A 22,090-nucleotide genomic window follows, 5' to 3' on the forward strand; every position below is an offset into this window, starting at 1 on the left:
CGAAGGCCAGGTTATGGGATATAGGAGTTTTATTTGCAAAAGTTTTAATCATGAAGCAAATTCAAACTGGAATTCCATGATTTGGATATAATGATGCCAAGACACCAGTTATTGTTACCCATCCCTGAAAAGTAAAGCCTCAAGTATTTCTTTGTGATCGGTTTGAAAATCTATCTAAAACACAGGCAGTATGAAGTATGATGTACAGTCATAACCAGTATAAAGCAAGAGAATAAATGTACTGCAAATATCCTTGCTGGTGGTATGCATCTGATATCATAAATGGACCTACTCAAGTCTGTTCCCATCTATCACATGAAAAGATAGCCAATTCTGCATGAGTTTTAGGGTTCATTTCCCTGCAACAATCTTTTGTGCCACTTCTTCTGCCATTTCTTTCGTTTTCCACTGCTAGGCAAATCTTCATGCTGACAGTTAGGATAATGCACCGAGTCATGGGTGTGTCTGTTCATTCTGTGATTGGCTACTGAAACCCACTTGGCCAAATATCACCTCTTCGGGATCTTCCTGGGAGGAAGCAGCCACCCAATACAGGTAGTTGCTGATGCTTTTTGACCAAGCTGAGACGTCTCAGCAAGTCTTCTTTTTCGCAAGCTGCTGTAGCTTTTTAGTGACTCCTGAATGGAGAAAAAAATATATTGAGTGACACTAGGAATAAGCAAGTGCCACATTTTAACAGGTAATCTTTAAAGAATGTTGATACTGACAATGGCTGCATCCGTTAATGTACTAGTACACATTGATAAAAGTGAACAGTTAACTGCAGATTGAAACTGTTACAGTTGCTAAAGAAATTACCAGTTTGGAGAATTATTACAGACAATACACAAACCGTTTAAAACCACATTGCGTGTGCATACAACCAATGTGGCCTGTATTATAGTGTTTGTTCTGACCATCATGCCAATTTCAGTACCCATTACCAACTTTCATTGTATATTTGGGTGTTTTTTCATATCCGCATAGCGCCAGGGTGTTCAGACAATGTGTCCTTGCATGTACGCCAGTGCAACAGTATCACAGGTACACTTTTCTCTGCGACTGAAGGAGTTAGGGCAGCAATAACTTCCATCCCAATGAAATAAATGTGATCTGTAAATGACATTTGATTACCTTTTGCTACATGCCAAACATCGTAGTAATGGGTGAGATCTTGTTCTTCTCTTAGATATTTGGCAACTGATCTATGCCTATCTGTTACCAGAGATGCAACCTCCACTTGATTCTCTTCAAAGAATTGCAGGCCTCTCTTTAAGGCCTCCAACTCCATTGCGTTACTGTTGGATACCTCGTTACTCTGCAGAAAACAAATAAAACTTTGTATGATAATAATGTGGTTCTTTAACATCTAGTCCAATCTGGTTATGGGACACGGTTTTTTTTATTTTATCAAATTAGTGCCTCGAAGGTTCCTGACAATTTTAGCAAAATCGATCAAAAACTTTGAAACCAAATGTTTACTAGGCTATGTTTGTTGTGAACTGACTATACATGTATCAAGTTACATGTCAATCCTAAATGTGACCCCTGTGGTTCATGGAAATCCACATATTTTTCATGAATGTTGATGTGATGGAGATGCATGATAATGTGTTAACCTGAATTATAATTTTAATAGTAAATGGAAGTCTTTATTAAAACTATAATGCAGAACAATGAATGCATATTGGTAGGGGAATTTTGGTATTTTATTAGATGTTTTGCATATGTTTGTAGTCTATTGTTTTCACTTTCAGTGCGCTTCATCATTATTAAATAGATCATTACTGAAGGTAGCCTTAATTGCAATAGAAAATCAAGAAGAAACTTCTGTGCAGCTGACTGAATTCTAGTCACAAGTTTGTGTACTTTACCTGTACTGAATTCTAATTGAGCATTTGCCTTTGTTTACAAATTCACTCACCTGCACCAGTTCTTGATGGATCACCTTATTCCAATCCAGGTCAAGAAAGGTGTAAGAACCATACTTGGCAGAATGCCCCGGGCTGTCTCTCCTCCCATCTCCATCTAAATTTAGTGGTATGCCAATTTCTTTTAGATCATCAAATATTTCATCTTGTTTTTTCTGCCAAACATGTTGAATAACTGGGTAAAGCCATTGCCTCTGGTGCCTCATGTATGTTTTCACGTTGTGAACTTGGCATTTCATGCTGTCAAAGATTTTCAATGCCTGATGTGGCCTAGCCCCAGTAAAAAGGATGCTAGCACTGAGAATGAGGTTCCCTAGTGGTATGCCACTGACGAAGGTCTGACTGGACCAAGTTGAGTGTCTGCTACAGTCTCTGCAGACCTGAGAAATACGTATGAAGGACCCTTGGATGCGCGAAATGTCTGCATCAATTTGGCCCCCACAATGGTGACAAATCTTGAACAGTGAAAGTAGACAACTTTCTTGGACCAGGAAGAGACGGTCTTGGGTTCTTTCACCTGATCCCTGCAGAAGAATAAAAAAAAAATGTGATGATTTTTTTTACGACACTATTTTAGTTGCAGGCTGTCTCCATGGTAAAGAGCAATGATGTGGAATGTCAAAAACTGGGTTATCCAATAGCCTCTGCACAACGTGGAGTGGGATTAGAATTGTGGAATGACACTGAACTTGACAGCAGCATGTAGCTAACAACTTTTGTAACGATTCTGAAAGTTTTCCTACAGACAGCTAGTCAGAGTAGGCTAAGCGCCTGTTCTCCCCTCACGTAGCTCGAAGCTGCAGAGCTACCCGACTCGCTCGACCATGTAAAAGGCAAGCTGTTGCATAACAACAGGAATTTGCAAACTGCAAGATGCTCTTCTCGACTTACACCCTCTTTTTGAGAAATAGGCTTGACTCTTTGATCTATTCACTCCTGCCTATTAAACCAAGTGTGTGTGAGATTTGTAACCAGTGTGTCAAATTCACTTTACTCACAAGCACTAAAATCAGTCTCAACAATCACTATACCAGATACAGTATGTATACGCTAATTGGATAAAAGACTGATGGCCTCACTACACATTCCAGACTGCCCCACAGTGTTACTGTTGGTGTCAAAATTAATAATGATCCTCTTTCCCGAATGTGATAGCACCAATTGATTTTCCAGACTAATCTACTATCAATCTTGAAAATTAGCTTGAAGCGTCATCTTTGTCATGTTCAGATTCATCAGATGAGTGAACTGATGGAGTGTAGTACGGACTACCTGGCGTTTTTTTTTGTGTATCCCGATGAGGATGCCACAGCAGCAGACGGACCATCATCGCCAAGTTGTGAGATAGCCCTGGTTGCTTTGATTTTGTTTCTGTCTCTGTTGGTCCAGTCATCAATTTCGATGGTGGTAGTGGGACCAGTGAACACTGGAATTCTACATGTGTTACATCCACTGAAAATTTGAATAAACGAGTATCATACCACATATATACAGTAGGCTGCTCTTAGACAGGGGTAAGCCGCCTAGATGGTTCACTTATTTTTTCTCAAGGAGAACATATCCTCCTACTTTATGTGGCTGCAAAATTGTGGCCACTCACACCAATGAGCATTGCAAATGACTTCAGCTTGGTTTCATATAACTATAATGTTATCTCCCTTCTCTCGGTAACTATAGATGTAGCCTATATATTTTCCTGTGAAGCCATCAGGCATAGCCTCCTCAACCACCCTCTTCAGACAGGCGGATATGATGGATAAACTACCATGTATATTATCCCCTAGTCAGCCTGCCCCGATGTGCAGTTTTAATTGCTATTTTGCTTTCAACGAGTACTGTTTCTAAAATGTTGGCCCCTGTACTCACCTCCGCTATAGAATACTCTATAGATGTATGAAAGTTTTCTTCTTCTTCCTTGTATTACCCTTGCTTACACTTCTCCACCACATTCCCCCCCCAATCAATCACTTTATTTATGCCATTTATGCCTATTTATGGCAGCCTTTCGGGCGTCATACTGCTGCCTCCCTTTTTTTCGGGTAGCTTGCCCCCCCCCCCCATATATATGCCTCAATGTTTTACTGGTGGAGATTCCTTGTATCCCGTTCAAAACTGACTACTTAAATCTTTAATGCATGTGACCACCCTCTCCTCCCCCATTTTCCAACTGTTTTTCGGTAATTACAAGCATATGTATATAAGATCATGCTACCTTTAGATGGAGATGTACATTCTGCAGAATCCTGGCTTTGTATTTTCACTGCAGTTGGTTGGGGAACAGCTTGTAGATTAATCTAAGTAGTGAAAATTGGGAAAGAAAATAACAAGGAAGTTATTAAAGTTCATATAAGAAAGCAGTGTGATATGTTTGAAAGCACCTGTCACAAGTGTTTTCTCCTGTGACAAAAATTACAGCCCTACCACCAAAAATGGCAAAACATAAGGCTGTCATTTACTGTGCAACATATGAGCTGTGACTCTGAGAATGAAGATAGGTAGGAGCACATTATTGGGCAAAATGACATGTAAACGAGTGATGCTTGTTGTTCTGGATTTGTCATGATGTACCACTTACCAAATGCTATAGTTACTCCTAGCCTACGCCTAACTTGATCGTCGCCATACCTAATTTAGGGCCTAACTAACTGTACGAAATTATAAGAATTAGCCTATGTTAGTAATAACACTAAGTTTGTCCTAGTTGTTGTAGGCCTAGACTAGGCCGGAAATAAACTTACTCTTTTCCGATCCAGCAATTCGCAACTACTGGTCTACTTGTTTCTATTTTTCCTCGAGATTTGGAGATACTTTCCCCAAATAGACAAGGAACGGCATTGTCTTGTACACGGCGAGCTGTTGGTGTTCCAAGTCCAAGTCGCGCGGATAGGCGATAGAAAGAAACGAAACTTTCACTATTGAAATGCACACTGCACACATAAGATTCGCTCGAAGGTCCAAGCCAATCTTTCCTTGTTCTCTTCACGGCAGCAACCCACAATCTGTGGTACTTCGAATCCTTGGGAAATTTGTGCAATGATACATTTTGTTGGTGAGTGTTACTGCACCCGCCGACCACGCACCTCTTCCCCATGATAGAAATAACTTGGAGATTAATCTTGGTCTTACGCTTAGAGTTAGAGTCTTACTCTAGTCTTACTTAGGCAGCTAGGCTAGCTGAGTGCACTGGTACTAAGCTATCGCTGTATCCAGTGTTTGACGAACACGAAACTTTCTTGTACTGTTGTGCACCCATTCTCATATGATGTATTGTGTTTACTGTCCGTGACGTGTTGTTTACGTCTTGGATCTCGGTTAGCATATTTTGCCTATTTAGTTTTGGCAATATTGGTAGTTCCCCTCGTGACGTCATTATCTTACGGGATGAGCTTGGTTATTAACTTAATTAAAACAGCAAAGAAACAAACAGCAAAGAAACAATCGTGGAACTCCAAATTTGGAGTATAGGGTTTTGATATATAGCTTCTGAATTTGTGCAAGTTTTAAGGGAATCTGCTAGGTGTCACTTGACCTTTAAGAAAAAGCCATTACCTGCTTACAAACAAGTCTTGTTGGTATACCAAATGCATTACATTCACTTTGTTGTTTGCATTAAAGTACTATTTTTTCCAACTGTAGGGGGATGTGGGAGACGTCCGGCTTGGGGAGGGGTTTCCCTTCCCCTTTGGGCAATTCTTGTGTCGTGAGAATATTTACAGAATTTATAAAGGCCTTATACACAAAAACATGCATGACGATACAGATACAGATACATATCCATGTCACTGACATGAAAGGAAACGGGGAAGGAAGTTTGAAAGAATTTTCAAATTCTGCAAACCTTATGAGAAATGGGAGGAGGATGAGCAGCAAATTACATGAGATAAGTTATTCGAAGCAGTCTCTGTAAAGGCACGGTTATAGAATATGGGTTGAAATCCATAGTGATAAGCAATGTAATCCCCAGATATTGTTACCGGACTTGAAGTGTCTCCGGGAGTGTGGTTCATTGGCATTGATCCATAAAGGCCAGTTTTTCATAACGTCATCATAACTCGGTGGAGGGGATTCTCGCGTCCAATTGGATTGGTAGTCACCGCTTTCTCGTACCGTAAATTCATAAAGAGGAGGTGCACTAGCACGTGTATATGGTTGACATTCACGAGAGACAAGGATATTTCTTTGGCGTTCTCTATTGCCGCCTGTTGTCTTGGTCTTTGATGCAGCAACGAAAGAGATACCAAAAACGATTACCACAGCGGCGATGATGATGATGATGATGATAATGATAATCAAGAATCCGGGCAGTTTTTTGTCTACGTAACACAAAGAAAGATAGATAAGATAAGAAAAAAAAACCGATGCAGCTGAACAAATAGTACCACTATACGTTAGTCCACAAAACACAAACGCACCACAAAGTACGAAATATATGGTAAACAAGGAAGCTGTTTATCACTATATCAAAAGTATGGAAAAAAGACCGTTAGTTACCAATAACATGTATACAAGTGCGGGTGTGTTTGTTTTTAGCATTTCGGTTACCATTAAGTTTAAGGAATCGCGCTACCCTACAGAAAACCTGTTTTTCATAAAGAGGGTGCCAACACAACAAGTATTGCAAAGGTTGCATCCCACACTTGCGAACCCACTATGATGTATCTCTTTATATTATCTATTACTAACATGTTGAAAACGAAGTTTATTGAAATCTCCCCCACCCCCCCCCCCCCCCGCCCCAATCCCCCGCATGTGTGTTATTGAGCTGTGTCAAGTGGAAGAATGTGTGCATTGTTGATTGCTATCGCTCGATCCAATTTTGTGAAAAATTTTCGGAGCCAAACATACCTAAGTCTATATTTAAAATAATTTCCGTACTAAGATATTGTGTTTTCACAATATCGGTTTAGATTTATACGTGTTATATGTCGTGGAACCGATAAATGCTGTAACAGGGTTTCATGTTCGATCAAGGAATGCCAATATACACAAATTTGTTACTTTTCTTCAAGTTTAAGAAGATATCACAACGCTCGATCGAAACAGAAATCAAATCATGCATCATATTTTGTGCCCTGAATAAATTAGATCATATTTAGGCATAACTATATAATTCAATTTGACTTGCCAAGAAAACCACAATGTTCTGAGTTGATACTCAGTACTGGTTTAGTTATGACTTCATCTTTGTGTTTGATACTATTACTATGAGCCTCGTTAAACTGCAATCAGAGTTTATCCTTCAGGTATTAACATTTGGTGTACTGGAAATAGGTGGTTATAGAGTAAAACATATCATGAGGCCTGTCATATGTCGATTTTATCAAATTAAAGTTTGAATAAAGATCGGTTGGTGCGACGAAACTCCCGACATACAAAAACTGTAAGGTTTAAACGGAACTGGGGATAGATTTAGTAATGTATTCTCTTCGTCTGACAAGTTTGGAGACCAAATCCTCCAAACTCATAACACACATCAATATGAAAACCAAAGGATTCCGTACCTTGCTTGCAACGCATTGATAATGCATCGCATTGCATCCAGCCAATCACTTGTGTGTTGGTATTAGAACAGTGAATCAGGCTTTGTTCATCTCCACTGCATCCAAATTCAATAATATATCCTTTCCCAGTACCATCGCCATATTTAATATGGATAAAATAGTCTTCTAGCATCTCGAAACCTAGTTCTTTGCAGATGACCTTCGCTACTGGCTTCCTCGCGGACGTTTTGCACACTTTGTCCCAACCATTGCCGATCCAGACTTCTAGATATCCTTCCGCAGTTGATGATCCGTTAGTCAGACGCGGGGACAGTACATCTAGGTGAGATAAAAAAAATCGCGTGAAATTTAAATATAAACATCGTGGTTTTATACTAAGTGAAGGACTATTTAATTACTTTATCATCCATGTTCAAGCCTTGGGACACACTTTACCTAATTAACATTTATGTATTGTATTTTTGTTACGTTGTTTTATCGACGATTTAAATATACAAACGAAATATAGTTCGCACTTGTACCGGCTGATATAACTAAAACATTTATATCGTTATGTTATTATTAATATATTAAAATAATATGTTTTTCTTTGTTTGTCAACGTAACAGATGCAAATTTTCCATTATTATATCATGAACAAAAACAATGATTTCTCTCAAAACAATACGGAGTCTGAAACTAATGTATATATTCATTCATCTAGTAGACGTAGTTAGAATAACATTCTTAATCTTCCAACTTAAATCTACTTGAATTTATGTATAAACGTCCCCATCGATACTTGCTTCACCTATGGAGTTATATGCTTTGGTATAAATGTAGGACTGAACGATCGCAAGGTAATGATATGTTCAAACAAAATCAATCAATGTGCGTACCTTTTCTAAACAACATATTACATTTGAATCGAGTTCGATTAATTTCAACTTGAAGCTCATTAAAATCTTTTGGGTTACAAAAACTGCTGATTTTGTTTTCGTTTGATGTAAACAAACACAAAACGACCAACCTGGGCTCCTGCATTCAACGGCAGCACTTTGTAGCTCGGACAGTTTGTTGAAGACCAACCACTATTCCTGCATGAGGTAACGTGTAACTCACTACCCGTGCATTCAACGTCAGTTAGCCGATTTATACTGGCACCTAGACCAAACTCAGAGGCATCCATTGACGTATACGCCCCTGGATATCCCAGCTGCTTACAAGTAACTTCTGCGTCCAAAATATCCCACCGGTCATGACAAATACGAGTCCATTCATGGTTTTGATACTTCAACACGTCCTTGTAATGCTGACCCACCTGCGAGGCGAGTTGCCCATACGCTTGCGTGATTTTCTGAACAATTAGTATGCACCAGTTTAAAAAGACCTACACTACATTTGATACATTTGTAAGGTTTCTAATTATTTTATACCTTTGTGAGACCTGCTATCTCAATAGTGGTCCACGAGTTGCTTCTGTTGACCTTTGAACTGCATACAGACCTATAAAAATACACAGAATGCACTCACATTGCGCAATCCAAAATGATATCACAATTTAAGAACTTGTTATGACGCTTTGAGAACAACATAGCGCCAAGGAGGGTGATCCATGTGTTTGACTCCAATTAAACGGTGTGTATGGAAAATAATGGGATGCACCCTCCTGCAATTGAACAAAATTGAACGGGACAGATAAGCTCGTTAATTGACAACTTCACTGGCAGTGTGTAAGTCTGGTATTTGTTGTATATAACACAAATCCCCGACCACAAAAACATATAATATCGTTGTTTGACACGAGAGGCTTCCAACTAGCGAATCTATACAGTTAAAGTGAATATCCACTTTAAGTCATCCAAAGCATCAAATAATTGAGTTTTTCCTTGTCTGTCATGTAATAGCTACGAAAGTGGAGAAACGAGGTGTAAACTTAATTTATTTATTAAACTTTATTTTGAGAGGGTCACTCGTTTAGCCGAAGCTAATCTTCCACGAGGCCCTCGTACAATACAAAAATAAATAGATATAAATTAAAATATATAAGTAAATGTTGCAAATTAAAAATGCTAAATGAAATATGAAATTATGAATGAGTAAAAGCGAGTAAGATTCTTAAACTACGATCAAAATGAAATAAGAATATTATTAATATTAAAATTATACAATGTGTATAAAGTCAATAGAAACAAAATCACACAATTACTGATCTAAAACTTTCGAATAAAACGAGGAGAGCAATAAAACATGTAATCAAGTGAATATGTCCAGTTTTTTTCTTCATTTTATGCCCCTTTTAAAAAGGTAGTTCACTTTTAGAGAACAAGGCGATATTTGTAATTTACATCATATTCTATGTTTTGTTTTAGTAAGAATATCACAAAGATGTATTTTCTCTGCTGCTCAAACACTATATCATTTTTTAGTCATTGTGAATGTATATTAAAACAAATGATTATAATTCCAAGCATACTTATATCAGGAAGATATCAAAGTTGATTGATTTATTGTTAAGAAGCTGTATCAAAATAATGCTCTGCATTAACTTGACAATCGGGGAAGTACAAGATAATAATAATAATAATTATTATTAATTTAAATATAGAATACAAAGAAGTGTTTCTTCCTATAATGGCTCATCTAAGTCAACTCATTCGTCGTCTATATTTATGGTATGCGTATGACGAGCTCACTTGCTACACAAACAAAAATTGTACATATATAAGGAATATGATTTGAACAAAACAGAGGCCCCTATAATGTTTATTAAGTTACCTTCACAGATAGTGGTACAGCCATTCAGAGGTTAGGGGAATATGACACGTCAGTGGCACATTGATATACCACATGACATTGTGTTGCTGTACTTTTCATTTTGCTCTGAGTTTTGTTCCTTTCTACCCCTCAGGTATGTTCCTTTTACATTATTGTTCTTATTACTCTTATCTTTAATACTCTTATCTTTAGTACTTATTACTCTTATCATATCAGTATTCATTGTAGCAGTCAATAGAAATGGCAAGACATTGAAGTGCATCTTTTATCAATGCTAGTATGTTATATGTTATTAATATAGCCTTAAGCTGTATGTAACCTGTATGGTACATTGTTATTTGATCAGGTGAAGCCACTGCAGCTACGCCCAGGAACGAGGTGGTTCCATGGTGTCAAATTACTTAGCAGGTTATAACCTGTACAGCATAGACTAATAATATGGGTTGTTATATTGGAAGAGGGGTTGATTAGCTACCCAGCAGACTGCATAGGTAGACCCCCTAGTGAGATCTGGTTGCACAGGATTGGTGGAATTGTTAAGGTTACAATGGCAATCGTATACCAGGTAGAGATATTGTTCTTATTAGCTGTGTACTGCATGTGCAGTGGTAATGTGTGGGTACAATTATATTGAAACCTTTTGTTTTAATAATAAGTCGTAAGCTAACTCCCTAGTTCATGCAGGGAAATGCTGCTAGTCTAGGGGTGCACAGAGGATTAAGATGTTAGCATAAATATTTACACTTCTGTATGCAGCTGTGTGGGTCATGTCAATTAGTTTGGTGGATATGTTTGTTGGTCTATGCGTGAGTGTGTGTTATCTGTAGATTGATTAGGTTTACCTGTTATCAATAAATTCATGATGTTGCACTGAGGTGGATATGATATTGAAGAGAGCTGTAAAGGACATTTATGTTCTAGATTAAAGGGTTGTAAATAAACATTGATATACCATATGACATTGTGTTGCTGTACTTTTCAATTTTGTTTCTTTCTATCCCTCAGGTGGCCTTTATATTGGCTCATACCTAGGTCGATCACCCGAATCCCCGGGGTAACACATACATTTATCTTATTGTTTCTGATCTATACAAGTTTTCTTGGAATTAGTAGAGCCAAATAACTATAACGTCAACTTATTATTTCACAAATTTATGTAAGAAACAACTGTTTTATGTATTCGAATTTACTCATTAATAATAATAATAATAATAATAATAATAATAATAATAATAATAATAATAATAATAATAATAATAATAATAATAATAATAATAATAATAATAATAATAATAATAATAATAATAATAATAATAATAATAATAATAATAATAATAATAATAATAATAATAATAATAATAATAATAATAATAATAATAATAATAATAATAATAATAATAATAATAATAATAATAATAATAATAATAATAATAATAATAATAATAATAATAATAATAATAATAATAATAATAATAATAATAATAATAATAATGATAATAAACTCATGGTCTTCTCATCTATTTAGGTTTAATGTGAATATATCAAACATTCTGGGAAACGACTTTTGTAATATTTGTTTTCGGGTCTCAGTATATATAATCACTCATATCTCACAACGTCACATGCGGAATAAGGCTGCCACTACATGAATGAATGAACCAAACATGAATGTGGTAAGAAATCCAGCAGGGTATTGTATAATTATACTAACGGAGCTAACTTACTTAAATTATCATTTTAAATTATACAAAATTGATAAAGTATTTAAATCCATACCTGAATGGTCCGAATAGCATCTTAATCCTGCGTCCTCATAATGAGGACAGCTGTAATGGCTGTACGATCTTCGATTGCAGTCATAAATTTCAGACTCGTTGCCATAGCAATGGATATGATATATCCTAATGTTTGACCATATCCTTCACCGAAGTGAGCTCTGAGGTAGATAGTTTCCACACCTCCAAAGCCGAGTTGTCTAAAAACGACTGCAGCCGCCTAAAATGTCCATTGACTGTCACATATTGTACCCCAAATGCCGTACCAGGAATACTCAACTCGTCCTTCGTACTTGGTTGAATCGTCAGCTAGCCTTACCGTCACATCGCCACTTGACAAAGCTACAGTTACAAATACCATTTTGTTAAAGTGTAAATTTTGCCAGATGGAAAAAATGTACAAAGCTAAATACATTTAAACGAAATGAATGTTGTTTGAATACATAAATATAAGTAAGAAGGATAGACTGAGTTATCATATGATACAAGCATATACTTTAAGCAGTCTGGAAGGGCCTATATACTGTGATATCATACTCGCTAATATTTGCACGTTATAGTTTATTTACGTGGTCAGCGACATGCCAATTGAGTGGGAAAGGGAACTTTTTAATGCATGAAATCTTCGTGGGAGAGAAGCACTATCAACAAGGACAGGGTTAACAAGCGGTGTCGTACTATAGATAGGGGTATTACGCAAAAGGTTGAAATAAGTGGTCATTTTGACCGTGTTTAATGCATCCACTTTTGATAACCTGTATCGTTATACCCAACAAGGGCACAGACTTGACACACAATACGATATTAGTTATAAACATATTCCTGAGTTATGCAATATTTTTGCTTAGGATTGCTATATTTAAACCCTAGAATTGTAGGACACATGCAATGAGCTCCGAGGATATTTTAAAGTACAGATAAGTTGAATGTAATATAGATTATATGTTAGTGAATATTCATCGTTACTTACCAAGATTAAGGTTCTCGTAAATAAAGAGAAGTTGAAATAGAAAGACAGTCCCAGTCAGTGAACATAAAGCTACCGTATTATATGTTACTTAACCGAGTCGGCTGATATCAAAACAAAATAAGTATGCTGGCGGAACCTTTCTATACTGTATTGAATATAATCCCACACATCCCATGATATATACAACCCTCTCGATAACATGCGTGCTATATACAACTGTTAACTCTCTAAAGAGCTCTAAACCGTCTCTCTTTTCCAGTAACATAGTACTACGACAGATCAGTATGATATGCTATACACGTAGTCATCATCCATATACGACGAGCATGCGTCTTCTCTTTGATGATGATGGTGATGGTGATGATGATATTGAAAAACAAACAAGTAAGTTCTGTCTTGATAGATCGTTTGTAAACAAGAGATGAGGTTGTCTGTCTAACAGGCAATGAATTCAATCTTATATTGCATTTAATTATATAAACGTAACATAAACATCGTTGTGTTTGAAGTTTGTCGTCCAACCTCATTGTCCTCAAAGTTTACCTCAAAATATTGTCCATGAGGACTCATGTTATTCACGAGTTCTCTAATTTGAATTGGTCGAAATATTCAAAATAATTCTGCTACATACCAAACATTTTTTTGTTTCCTCCAGATTTGTAAATTACTTGTGAGCTCGTTAATATAATTATAACTGAGACTTGAAGCGTTTGCTTCACACAGAACACCCTAAAAAATGTAATAAATAATAACTGTTTTGGTGTCTTCAAATTAGGTACAAACCAAGCATTGACTTTCATTTCGTAGATTCCAATGGCCAAATTCCGTAGCCTATTGTGTAGTTGGCAATATCACGTGTACACTCTTCTATGTGCGAGTTTGTCAATAAGCTACATTGTACATATCGTGTATTACCGAGAACGGCAACATGTATTTTATACCACACAGTAAACAGAAAAGAAAAAAGAAAGAATTAGGATTATCAACGTGTAGCTTACTAATCGATCTAATCGATACTAGTCGATATATGATCGACTGCATATAAAATTAGCCTTTATTTCGCCTCTGGTTTCCATGGCAAATAGAAAAAAAATGGAACTGACTATGTTGTTGATGTATCACGGGAAGAAAATGTAAATTGATTGTGAATAGGTGTTGGATGTGTTCGATTGACAGTTGTTTGCCTGACAAAAAAGACTCATCCCAGCATGAAGAGGGGTAGGACATAGAGGATTAAAGGCAGTGTGGATACCCCATGCGAAATTTAGTATAGATAATTACAAACGTACGTTACGGCAAGTAGCCAAAACACATGGGCATCGGTGTGAGATTAATAATAGAACTTTTGATTTTTAATAACAATCATCATAATGAATTTTAAGGGAAACGTTATCAAAATCTGAACAAATTTGGATATCTTTGGATAAATGTTGATATTACTCCGAGCGAGCAGATGGAAGGGTTGGGGTTCAGTTTGCTAAACCTGCTCCTCTTTTAGCTTAAAATCTAAACAATCATGATATGTAAATTTGCAAGTGCCATGGCAGGCCAAGATCTCAGCTATCATGTGGTGGATAGGATATGCTAGTTAAACTTCTATCTATGCTTTGGCGGGTTTTGAAAATGACCAGTTTAGTGTGTAAGTCAATGGAACAATTTTAATTGTGATGCGACACCCTGAGTATAAAAGGACTCTACAGGTGATAGCTAGTTCCGCGAAATTTGACAAGTTGTAGCCTCTGACTGCAGATCATATAACAGTCCCGTGCAGGATGAGTTACTTTGTGTAAGAGTTTTTAAGAAAAGTACAGATTACGCACTTGGGGACCAAGAGCCGTGTCTCTATATACGGCTCTGTTAGGGCCGGTACGACAATGCCCTCTTAAGAGACGCAAGAGAGCCCAATTGCTAGATATACACAGATATGTCGCTTAAACTGGCTAATATTGGAAAGTTAAAGCAGCGCTATGTACGCAGGCCTGTGTTTACCTGGTAGACCAACAGTCTGTAATTAAGAAAATAAATAAAAAATACTTAGAGAGGAGACGATATACATTAGTGTCTGTCTATGCTTACCAATGGCAATGGTAGGATATGCCCCCATGCCCCACCCCCCACAATTCCCCTAACTGTACGAGTACTGTCTCACTATGCAACCAGTAACAATAACGATCTTTCAGGAATTAAAGTTTCTTACTGTTGTTATATATATTTTTTATCTTATGACAGGATATAGCTGTATAAAGTGGCACTTCATATGCTGTATACGCGCGCATTGCAAACAATCGAAGACAAAAGACGACATCTATCAGCTGACTTTGTTTAGAATACTTCGATCATATTTACCGAGCGAAGATAAAACTAGTTGCTTTAACAAAAGTCCAAAAGTCAAGTAGTTCGTCTCACATACTGTAGTTTGTATGCTTTCTATGACTACACAGTATAACTGCTACAAAGTACTATACCTAACATCTACTTCCTTGCAAAATTCAGTTGATAAATGCATATAAAAAAGCTCAAAATATTCGTCCATTTATTGGTTTAAACTATCAACAATGCTGTGCATGTAGAAGTGTTCTTTCAGATCGATCTTGGAGGAGAACAGTTAAGGATACCAAACGGAATTTATAATACTATGCAGTAAACATGTTTCCACTCATAACTGTTTTGTGTTGTGTCGGTCTGGTGTTCGGTACAGGTGAGTTAATGTCTTCCACTTGTAAACATGTCTGATGGTAAAAGATATGTACACATACATTGACATGATCACATATGCTTTGCTGTAGGAGAATAACGATGTAGCCTACATTAGTCTCAGCTGCTACACTATACTGGTTATAGATAACCTGTTAATAGTCTCACGAATCACCGGTAAACGGGCTTACTATATAAGGAATTTATGGGTTATCAAGTAACCGTCAAAATCGAAACCGTTTACAAACTTTTCAGCAGGAGAGCATTTTTTCCTTTTTTTACTACTTTGATTGTAAAGGGGGAATTCCCCCCGCCCCCCCCCCCCCTCCGTCAGTCGCGAAAGAGGACTCCAATATGTTAAAGAAGTAGCGACATGCATTTACTCTGCGGATACTATAAACTCATAGCTGACAGGATAATCGTGACCTGAACAATACGAACCGCCCATTGATTGCAAGGCATCACCACATCAATCATCTATTCTATTGAATCATTCATTGTTTATGTATCCCAAGCAATGGACGACTTGTAGAATATGAACAAGTGTAAGCTCACATGTGCACAAAAACATTGCGCCCAGACATTGAATACATCATCAGTACATGCTCACAGATTAATGACTGTACAACCTACACTTCTTAGGATATTTACTAAAACCTATCGTGTATTAATACATACACTATAAAGAAAATAAAGGTATTATCATTTCATATTATCCCTTTATTTATTTATCAAATAAAGGTCATTAGGGAGTGGCTCATGATTCCATGTTTTAATTAGTATATTAGCACCAGGCAGGGACGTAGCTAAGGCCTGATGATTGGGGGGTGTAGTGGCTGAAAGTCCAACCGGATGGATTTTGAAGCCAGAAAACTGCTGCCTTGTACCCCCCCCCCCCCTCCCTCGCGCTACTCGTCAACGATACGGTCAGTGTCAGTCAGACACCCTATCTTTCGCGACCGCACTTTTGTTCCGAACTTTTTACGATACATTTGCACCCACTGGCACTCATTTCACAACCTTATCAGCCCCCCCCCCCCACCCAACCAAATATTTTGGTGAAAATTCGGGCAATATGCTGATAACTTTTCGGGCACCTACTGAAAGAAAGATAATTTGCAATGTATTTTTCAGTGGTTAAACTGATATTACGCCTACTTTTACCATTAATATTGTAACGACTTCCCCAATAATTATAACCAATATGGAAGGATAATAAATCGGAAAATTTGATTGGATTGTATGTTATTGGCATGCGATGTAAAAACCGATATGATATGCACATTAACATGTGGAACGCGAAAAACAGTTTGGTTATATTGTTCGGGCAAGTCGTTACAGCCCAACCCCCCCAAATCAAATTGGGCTCCTATGTTTATGACGGTAGTTCTATTAGGCATTTTTTTTTGGAGTATTCAAACTCATACGAAGTTTTGTACGGTGGAGTATAAGAATCGCGAGATATAATTTCTCAAAGTGGCAAGGAAAACGTGGTAAATATGACTGATTAAAGGTCAATTTTGACCGAAATTTTTCTATTTTTAGATCAAGCACAATCACAGGAATAAACGAATAGGCCTAGATAAACTAGAGTGCGACAGTCGGAAATTCCGACTGTCGCATTAATAATAATAATAATAGTAATTATAATAATCATAATAAATAACAATAATAAAAACATAACACGAACTGATTTAATTGGTCAAGGGTCATTGTACACTACTACTACAAAAATTATCCCGATAAATGGATGGCTTAAATCTATCAGATTCCATTTTTGCCTCTTTCATCTTTTCAGCTCAAAATTACATTTTATCAAACGGTAATCTCCGTTTAAATGGAGGTCGTACCCCTATGGAGGGCAGACTGGAGGTATTCTATATGGGATATTGGGGAACCATTTGTGACGATTACTGGCAATATCAGGAGGGCATTGTTGCTTGTCGACAGATGGGGTTTCCAGGGTCAGAGTCAAACAACGCATCGACAAATCATCTAAAAACCGATGTGCCCATATTACTTGATGACGTGAATTGCGTGGGGTACGAAGATAGAATTACTGACTGCTATCACCGAGACTGGACACTGAATGACTGTACCCATCTAGAGGATGTATATCTGACTTGCAGAGGTCATTACGGTGAGTACAACATATCCGGCGGAATTCATCCCAAATGATTTAAATCTGTAACATTTCCTTGGCCTGCGATGTACATATGATCCAACTAATAACAACAACCAATACACACATCCTCAATGATGTTTTCTAGGTTAAGTGTGTTTTGCATATGACATGGGCGTGTGTAATTTACACGTCACCATCCTCCTTTCCTCAAAAGAATGCCTGTGTTTGTCTTTATAATCGGTTCGGTAGCTTCACTAAGATGATTGTACAGAACCTGTTCGTCTTGTTGCGTGAATGTGACATCTTTTGTCAAATATCGAAAGTTTGCAATTTCAAAAGATGTAAATAAAAGAACAGTGGATACTGATCGGAAAACTAATGATTAACTAACTGGAAAATAGCTGCGTATTATTTTAAATAGAACGGGATTCGAGCCAGTGACCCCAGGATTAAATAGCACTGTATACTTTTAAGTCTGTTACCTAGCCCTTACATACTGGCGATCCCCATAGTGACATCTATAAAGCCTGCTATCTAGCTCTTAGATACTGGCGATCCCATAGTGACATCTATAAAGCCTGCAATCTAGTCTTTAGATACTGGCGATCCCATAGTGACATCTATAAAGCCTGCAATCTAGTCTTTAGATATTGGCGATCCCCATAGTGAAGTCTTGTTCCATACAACCAAGAAAGCGGCAGGGAAGCTGTTAGGACAATTCATCCTTATATAAGTAAATGACCAACAGAATGCCGCATGGGGAATTACATACTTGAATTGTCTTTGCTTTTTCCACGTTTAAAAAGATATTGAACATCATCTATGTGTGCAGTCATTCACTTTGATATTTTCAGATAAAGTAAGACTCGTTGGAAGCTATGAACGGTCTGAGGGTCGGGTTGAGGTCTTTCATGATGGTAGATGGGGTACTGTCTGTGACTCATACGGCTGGTGGGACCACACTGCTGCTGATGTCGTTTGTCGTCAACTCGGATACGAATATGCCATCGGTGTCGCTCCACAGAGTTCTTACGAAGTGTACTCAGAAGACATAATGATAAATTTTCTGTTTTGCAGTGGAAACGAGTACACATTAGCAGAATGTCAATACACAAACGGTACTGCCGACTGTAACCATGCGATGGATGCCGCCGTGATATGCGGCACATCTCCAGAAACAGGTATAGTATCCTATTCGTAACCATATCACTTATAGACAGTGAGTAGCTATATACATGTAGCTATAAACACATGTTTAAAAGGGAAAGGATGCATATCCTACGGTTTTACAAGGCACGGTAACACCACAGCCATACCCATATTTATCATCATTCAATAGTTTAGTTAAATAGTATCCCATTTTGAGACCCCAGGTTGCGTGTATGAGATGTAATAGTCAAACAACTTTTCCAAGAGAGACTCTGAGCAAGAAAAATACATTAAAAATAAAAAGGAAACAGAGGAAGTTAACACTATCCTTGTCAATGTAATCCCTGGTTCCGTTTACGCAAGGATAGCGGTTTGATAACCGGTCGGGACAGCAAACATTGTTGTTAACAATGTTATATTTCATTCAAACAAGTCAGTCATACCAAAGACATGAATGAACGAATTGCGCACTGTCCTACAAATGACGTCCCCTCCATACCCTTGATGACGTGTTATTTCTTACCGACAGGTTCGAGTCAATCCAGTTGGAGCATACTCTTGTTAGTCACGATCGTTATCTCAATCATTTGTACAACGTCTCTAATTGTGGTCATGTTCAAGATAAACATCAAAGCTAGCAGACGACGTCGACGACGCAGACGGAGACGCGCTTTGTCCCACATCAGCGGTAGTTCTGGTATCGAAAATCCCAATTATATCTATGCAACCCCTGACCTCTCGATTTACCATCCCGTCGGTTATCCGGCGATGCCGCCCTCCTACGATGAGTCACAGACCGTCATAACGCCCTTAAGTAACGAAACGCCATCTGCAGACGTTCCGCCCACCTCAAATAATCAACTACCTCGAAACGCTATTTACGAAGAAGTATCTCCTGTTAGGTACATGGAAAGATCACCTCCAACTTCATCACGTGATCTGACGTCATCGGAGGAAGATGATAAAGAAGAAGAAAATGATGGGGAAGGAATTGCGAACAATTCTACGAACATTGAACCAACTTCTGTACCGCCCCCATATACACCTTTACCAGAATAATAACAATAATAGAACAAAATAATAATAATAATAAATAGCATTGTACTGATTTATTAACAAACGTACTGAGATATATTTCCCAAGTTAAATTGTGAGTTTACTACGTCCTGTAACTATAGCAAGCTTGTGTTGCTTTCTTTTTATTTATATGTATTCTGATACTATGAATGGTGTTGTTGGTTGATCAATGAGTAAACTTCACAGTATATGATATGAAAACGTATAGGCCTATGGAAGTGCCCTAAGTTCTCAAATCGACATATGTTGAATAATTTGGCAAATTGTAGTTTCTCGAACTTTAATTGGACAAAACCGTCACGAGTGTATACGAGAAATCGGCATCCTGACGATTTCAACAAAATGACAGTTTCTGGCACTTTCATTGGCTCATTCAAGTTGTAGGATTCTGATTGGAAGATACCGGCAAATGTCGATTCCATTTGTGGAAGTAAGTTCAAGTACAACTTGAAATTAAGATTGAAACTTGGTCTGAAGAGTCTGGAAAATGAGAAGAAAATCTTATCATAGAAGTACTTATTTAAAATAATGGTGTAATGCTGATCGTGTTGCCAAATTTTATGATGCTTATTAATTCCACTCAATTTCTCATTTTCCTCTAGTTTCTAATCTCCTTCCCCACTTCCCCTCCTGGATGATAAAGTATATCACTGACGTATTATAAGATGTTCTGAAGACGACAGTACTAAAATTATATCAAACTGCACCGTAATTTCTACCTTTACAATCCTAATGGTAATGAGGTCTTATATAGACTACAATTGAAGCTCTTTATTTTTTATACAGTGCGATTTTCATTCTGCGAAATTAACATGTGAAATATTAGTTTGCCTGCAGCGGTTGCAGCTGGAAGCAGTTACACATGGGTAGTACACGGGCGTGTGGGAGAGATGGGAGGATCGGAATACCAGTGGAATACTTGGTATCCAATATTACTTTATTGCGCTATATCCATCACAACTAAAATGCATTGGCTAATGGCATTTGATAGGGGAATAATCATGTGAAAAACTAGGAATAATTCACAATAAAATAATCTGGTTGAAAGGAGGTATAGATAGTGCAGTTATGGGTAGTATGATTCGGCGGATAGATGGAAGTAGAAGTAGGATTGGAGTAAACATGCAGCTGGGCATAGTTCATTAAACTTACACATCTGTCGGACTATATCGAACAATTACAATACATACTGTTGTGATGGAATTTGATGGGCAATTTGACATCAATTGAGTGTGACATCATCCACCATTCAGAGGTTCACGCTGTAGATAGGAGGACGTTTGGGGCTCAACCCAACGATCTTTTGATAAGGTAGTTGTACGTCATCAGTTCAATGAAATGTTTGTCTTTAGTAGACCTAATGGAACGTTAGTGTATCAGATAAGAATTACAATTTGTATATAGGAATACATACTATGCATGACTTTATACTTAGAATGATAACCTATTGTTGATTTGGCTTCCAATAGCAAGTTTTTTATTGTTATATAATTTACTTTAAAGATAAAAAGATGTTGTGTTTGTCTTTGTATTTCGTTTGCAAAGTTGACATTTAGTCACATCATGTTAACCATTAACAAATTAATCACCTAAATACGTATATGTTATGCAAGGTATGTTCGGTTTGGGCATTCCGAGGCATATGTTCTAGCTGGTTCATTCCGAAGTCTCTCTCAGGGTAGATGGGGTTTGGAAGAACTCATAAACAATGTTGTCTGTTAGAAAACATTTTGGTATTGTGTTTGGGTGGACGGCTTATGAAACGTTGATACACATTCCAGGGCGGGCTGTTTCAAATACGTTTTGCTGCTCTATATAGTATATCCTGATGAGATGCTTGATCGTGAAAATATGATTTACAATGATTCTTGAAGTATTTATGACTGCGATGAGTGACAACATCATACCAAATTAACTGAAATGGGGGAGGGGGTTGGGGTTGGGGGATAGGCCCCCTTTGCCTGGCCTGTCTATGGGCCTTAGTGCAAAGGTTCGCAGGAGGCTACGTACGGTTTGCCAGTAGAGTGTCCCTCTTACCCACCACCTCACATACACACCACCATCACTATAAACTCGAGACGAAATGTTCTTGGAAATTAGGAGAATTTATT

The 22,090-nt window shown here is 37.6% G+C and overlaps 2 protein-coding genes across 3 annotated transcripts; one reads left to right on the top strand and one right to left on the bottom strand.

Annotated features, from left to right (window-relative positions):
* Positions 1-257: 257 nt before the first annotated feature.
* Positions 258-13,185, bottom strand: LOC139962634 (uncharacterized). Its single transcript, XM_071962793.1, has 7 exons — positions 12,935-13,185; positions 11,966-12,306; positions 8,442-8,917; positions 7,433-7,750; positions 1,925-2,455; positions 1,135-1,318; positions 258-638 (listed from the first exon to the last, which is right to left on the bottom strand). The coding sequence occupies exons 4-7, from the start codon at positions 7,457-7,459 to the stop codon at positions 592-594; spliced, it is 789 nt and encodes a 262-aa protein (XP_071818894.1). The 5' UTR covers positions 7,460-7,750; positions 8,442-8,917; positions 11,966-12,306; positions 12,935-13,185; the 3' UTR covers positions 258-591.
* On the top strand, positions 10,226-21,489 carry LOC139962630 (neurotrypsin-like). 2 transcript variants are annotated; one of them, XM_071962787.1, is made up of 6 exons: positions 10,226-10,322; positions 11,195-11,243; positions 13,194-13,318; positions 17,427-17,768; positions 18,608-18,934; positions 19,432-21,489. In XM_071962787.1, the coding sequence occupies exons 1-6, from the start codon at positions 10,262-10,264 to the stop codon at positions 19,959-19,961; spliced, it is 1,434 nt and encodes a 477-aa protein (XP_071818888.1). In that variant the 5' UTR covers positions 10,226-10,261; the 3' UTR covers positions 19,962-21,489. The 2 variants fall into 2 exon arrangements, with proteins under 2 accessions (XP_071818888.1, XP_071818889.1); XM_071962788.1 differs by lacking the exons at positions 10,226-10,322; positions 11,195-11,243 and adding an exon at positions 15,505-15,632.
* The last annotated feature ends 601 nt before the right edge of the window (positions 21,490-22,090 follow it).

This window comes from Apostichopus japonicus, chromosome 21, assembly GCF_037975245.1.
Source record: "Apostichopus japonicus isolate 1M-3 chromosome 21, ASM3797524v1, whole genome shotgun sequence".
NCBI lineage: Eukaryota > Metazoa > Echinodermata > Holothuroidea > Aspidochirotida > Stichopodidae > Apostichopus > Apostichopus japonicus.

Coding starts and splice junctions, on each gene's coding strand:
- LOC139962634 (XM_071962793.1), bottom strand. CDS start 7,459: ATGCATTATCAATGCGTTGCAAGCAAG. Junction 1,319..1,924: donor TCCATCAAGAACTGGTGCAG/GTGAGTGAATTT, acceptor TGTTTTCTGCAG/AGTAACGAGGTATCCAACAG. Junction 639..1,134: donor TGTTTGGCATGTAGCAAAAG/GTAATCAAATGT, acceptor TTCTCCATTCAG/GAGTCACTAAAAAGCTACAG.
- LOC139962630 (XM_071962787.1), top strand. CDS start 10,262: ATGACATTGTGTTGCTGTACTTTTCATTTTGCTCTGAGTTTTGTTCCT. Junction 10,323..11,194: donor TGTTCCTTTCTACCCCTCAG/GTATGTTCCTTT, acceptor TCTATCCCTCAG/GTGGCCTTTATATTGGCTCA. Junction 13,319..17,426: donor TGATATTGAAAAACAAACAA/GTAAGTTCTGTC, acceptor TCATCTTTTCAG/CTCAAAATTACATTTTATCA.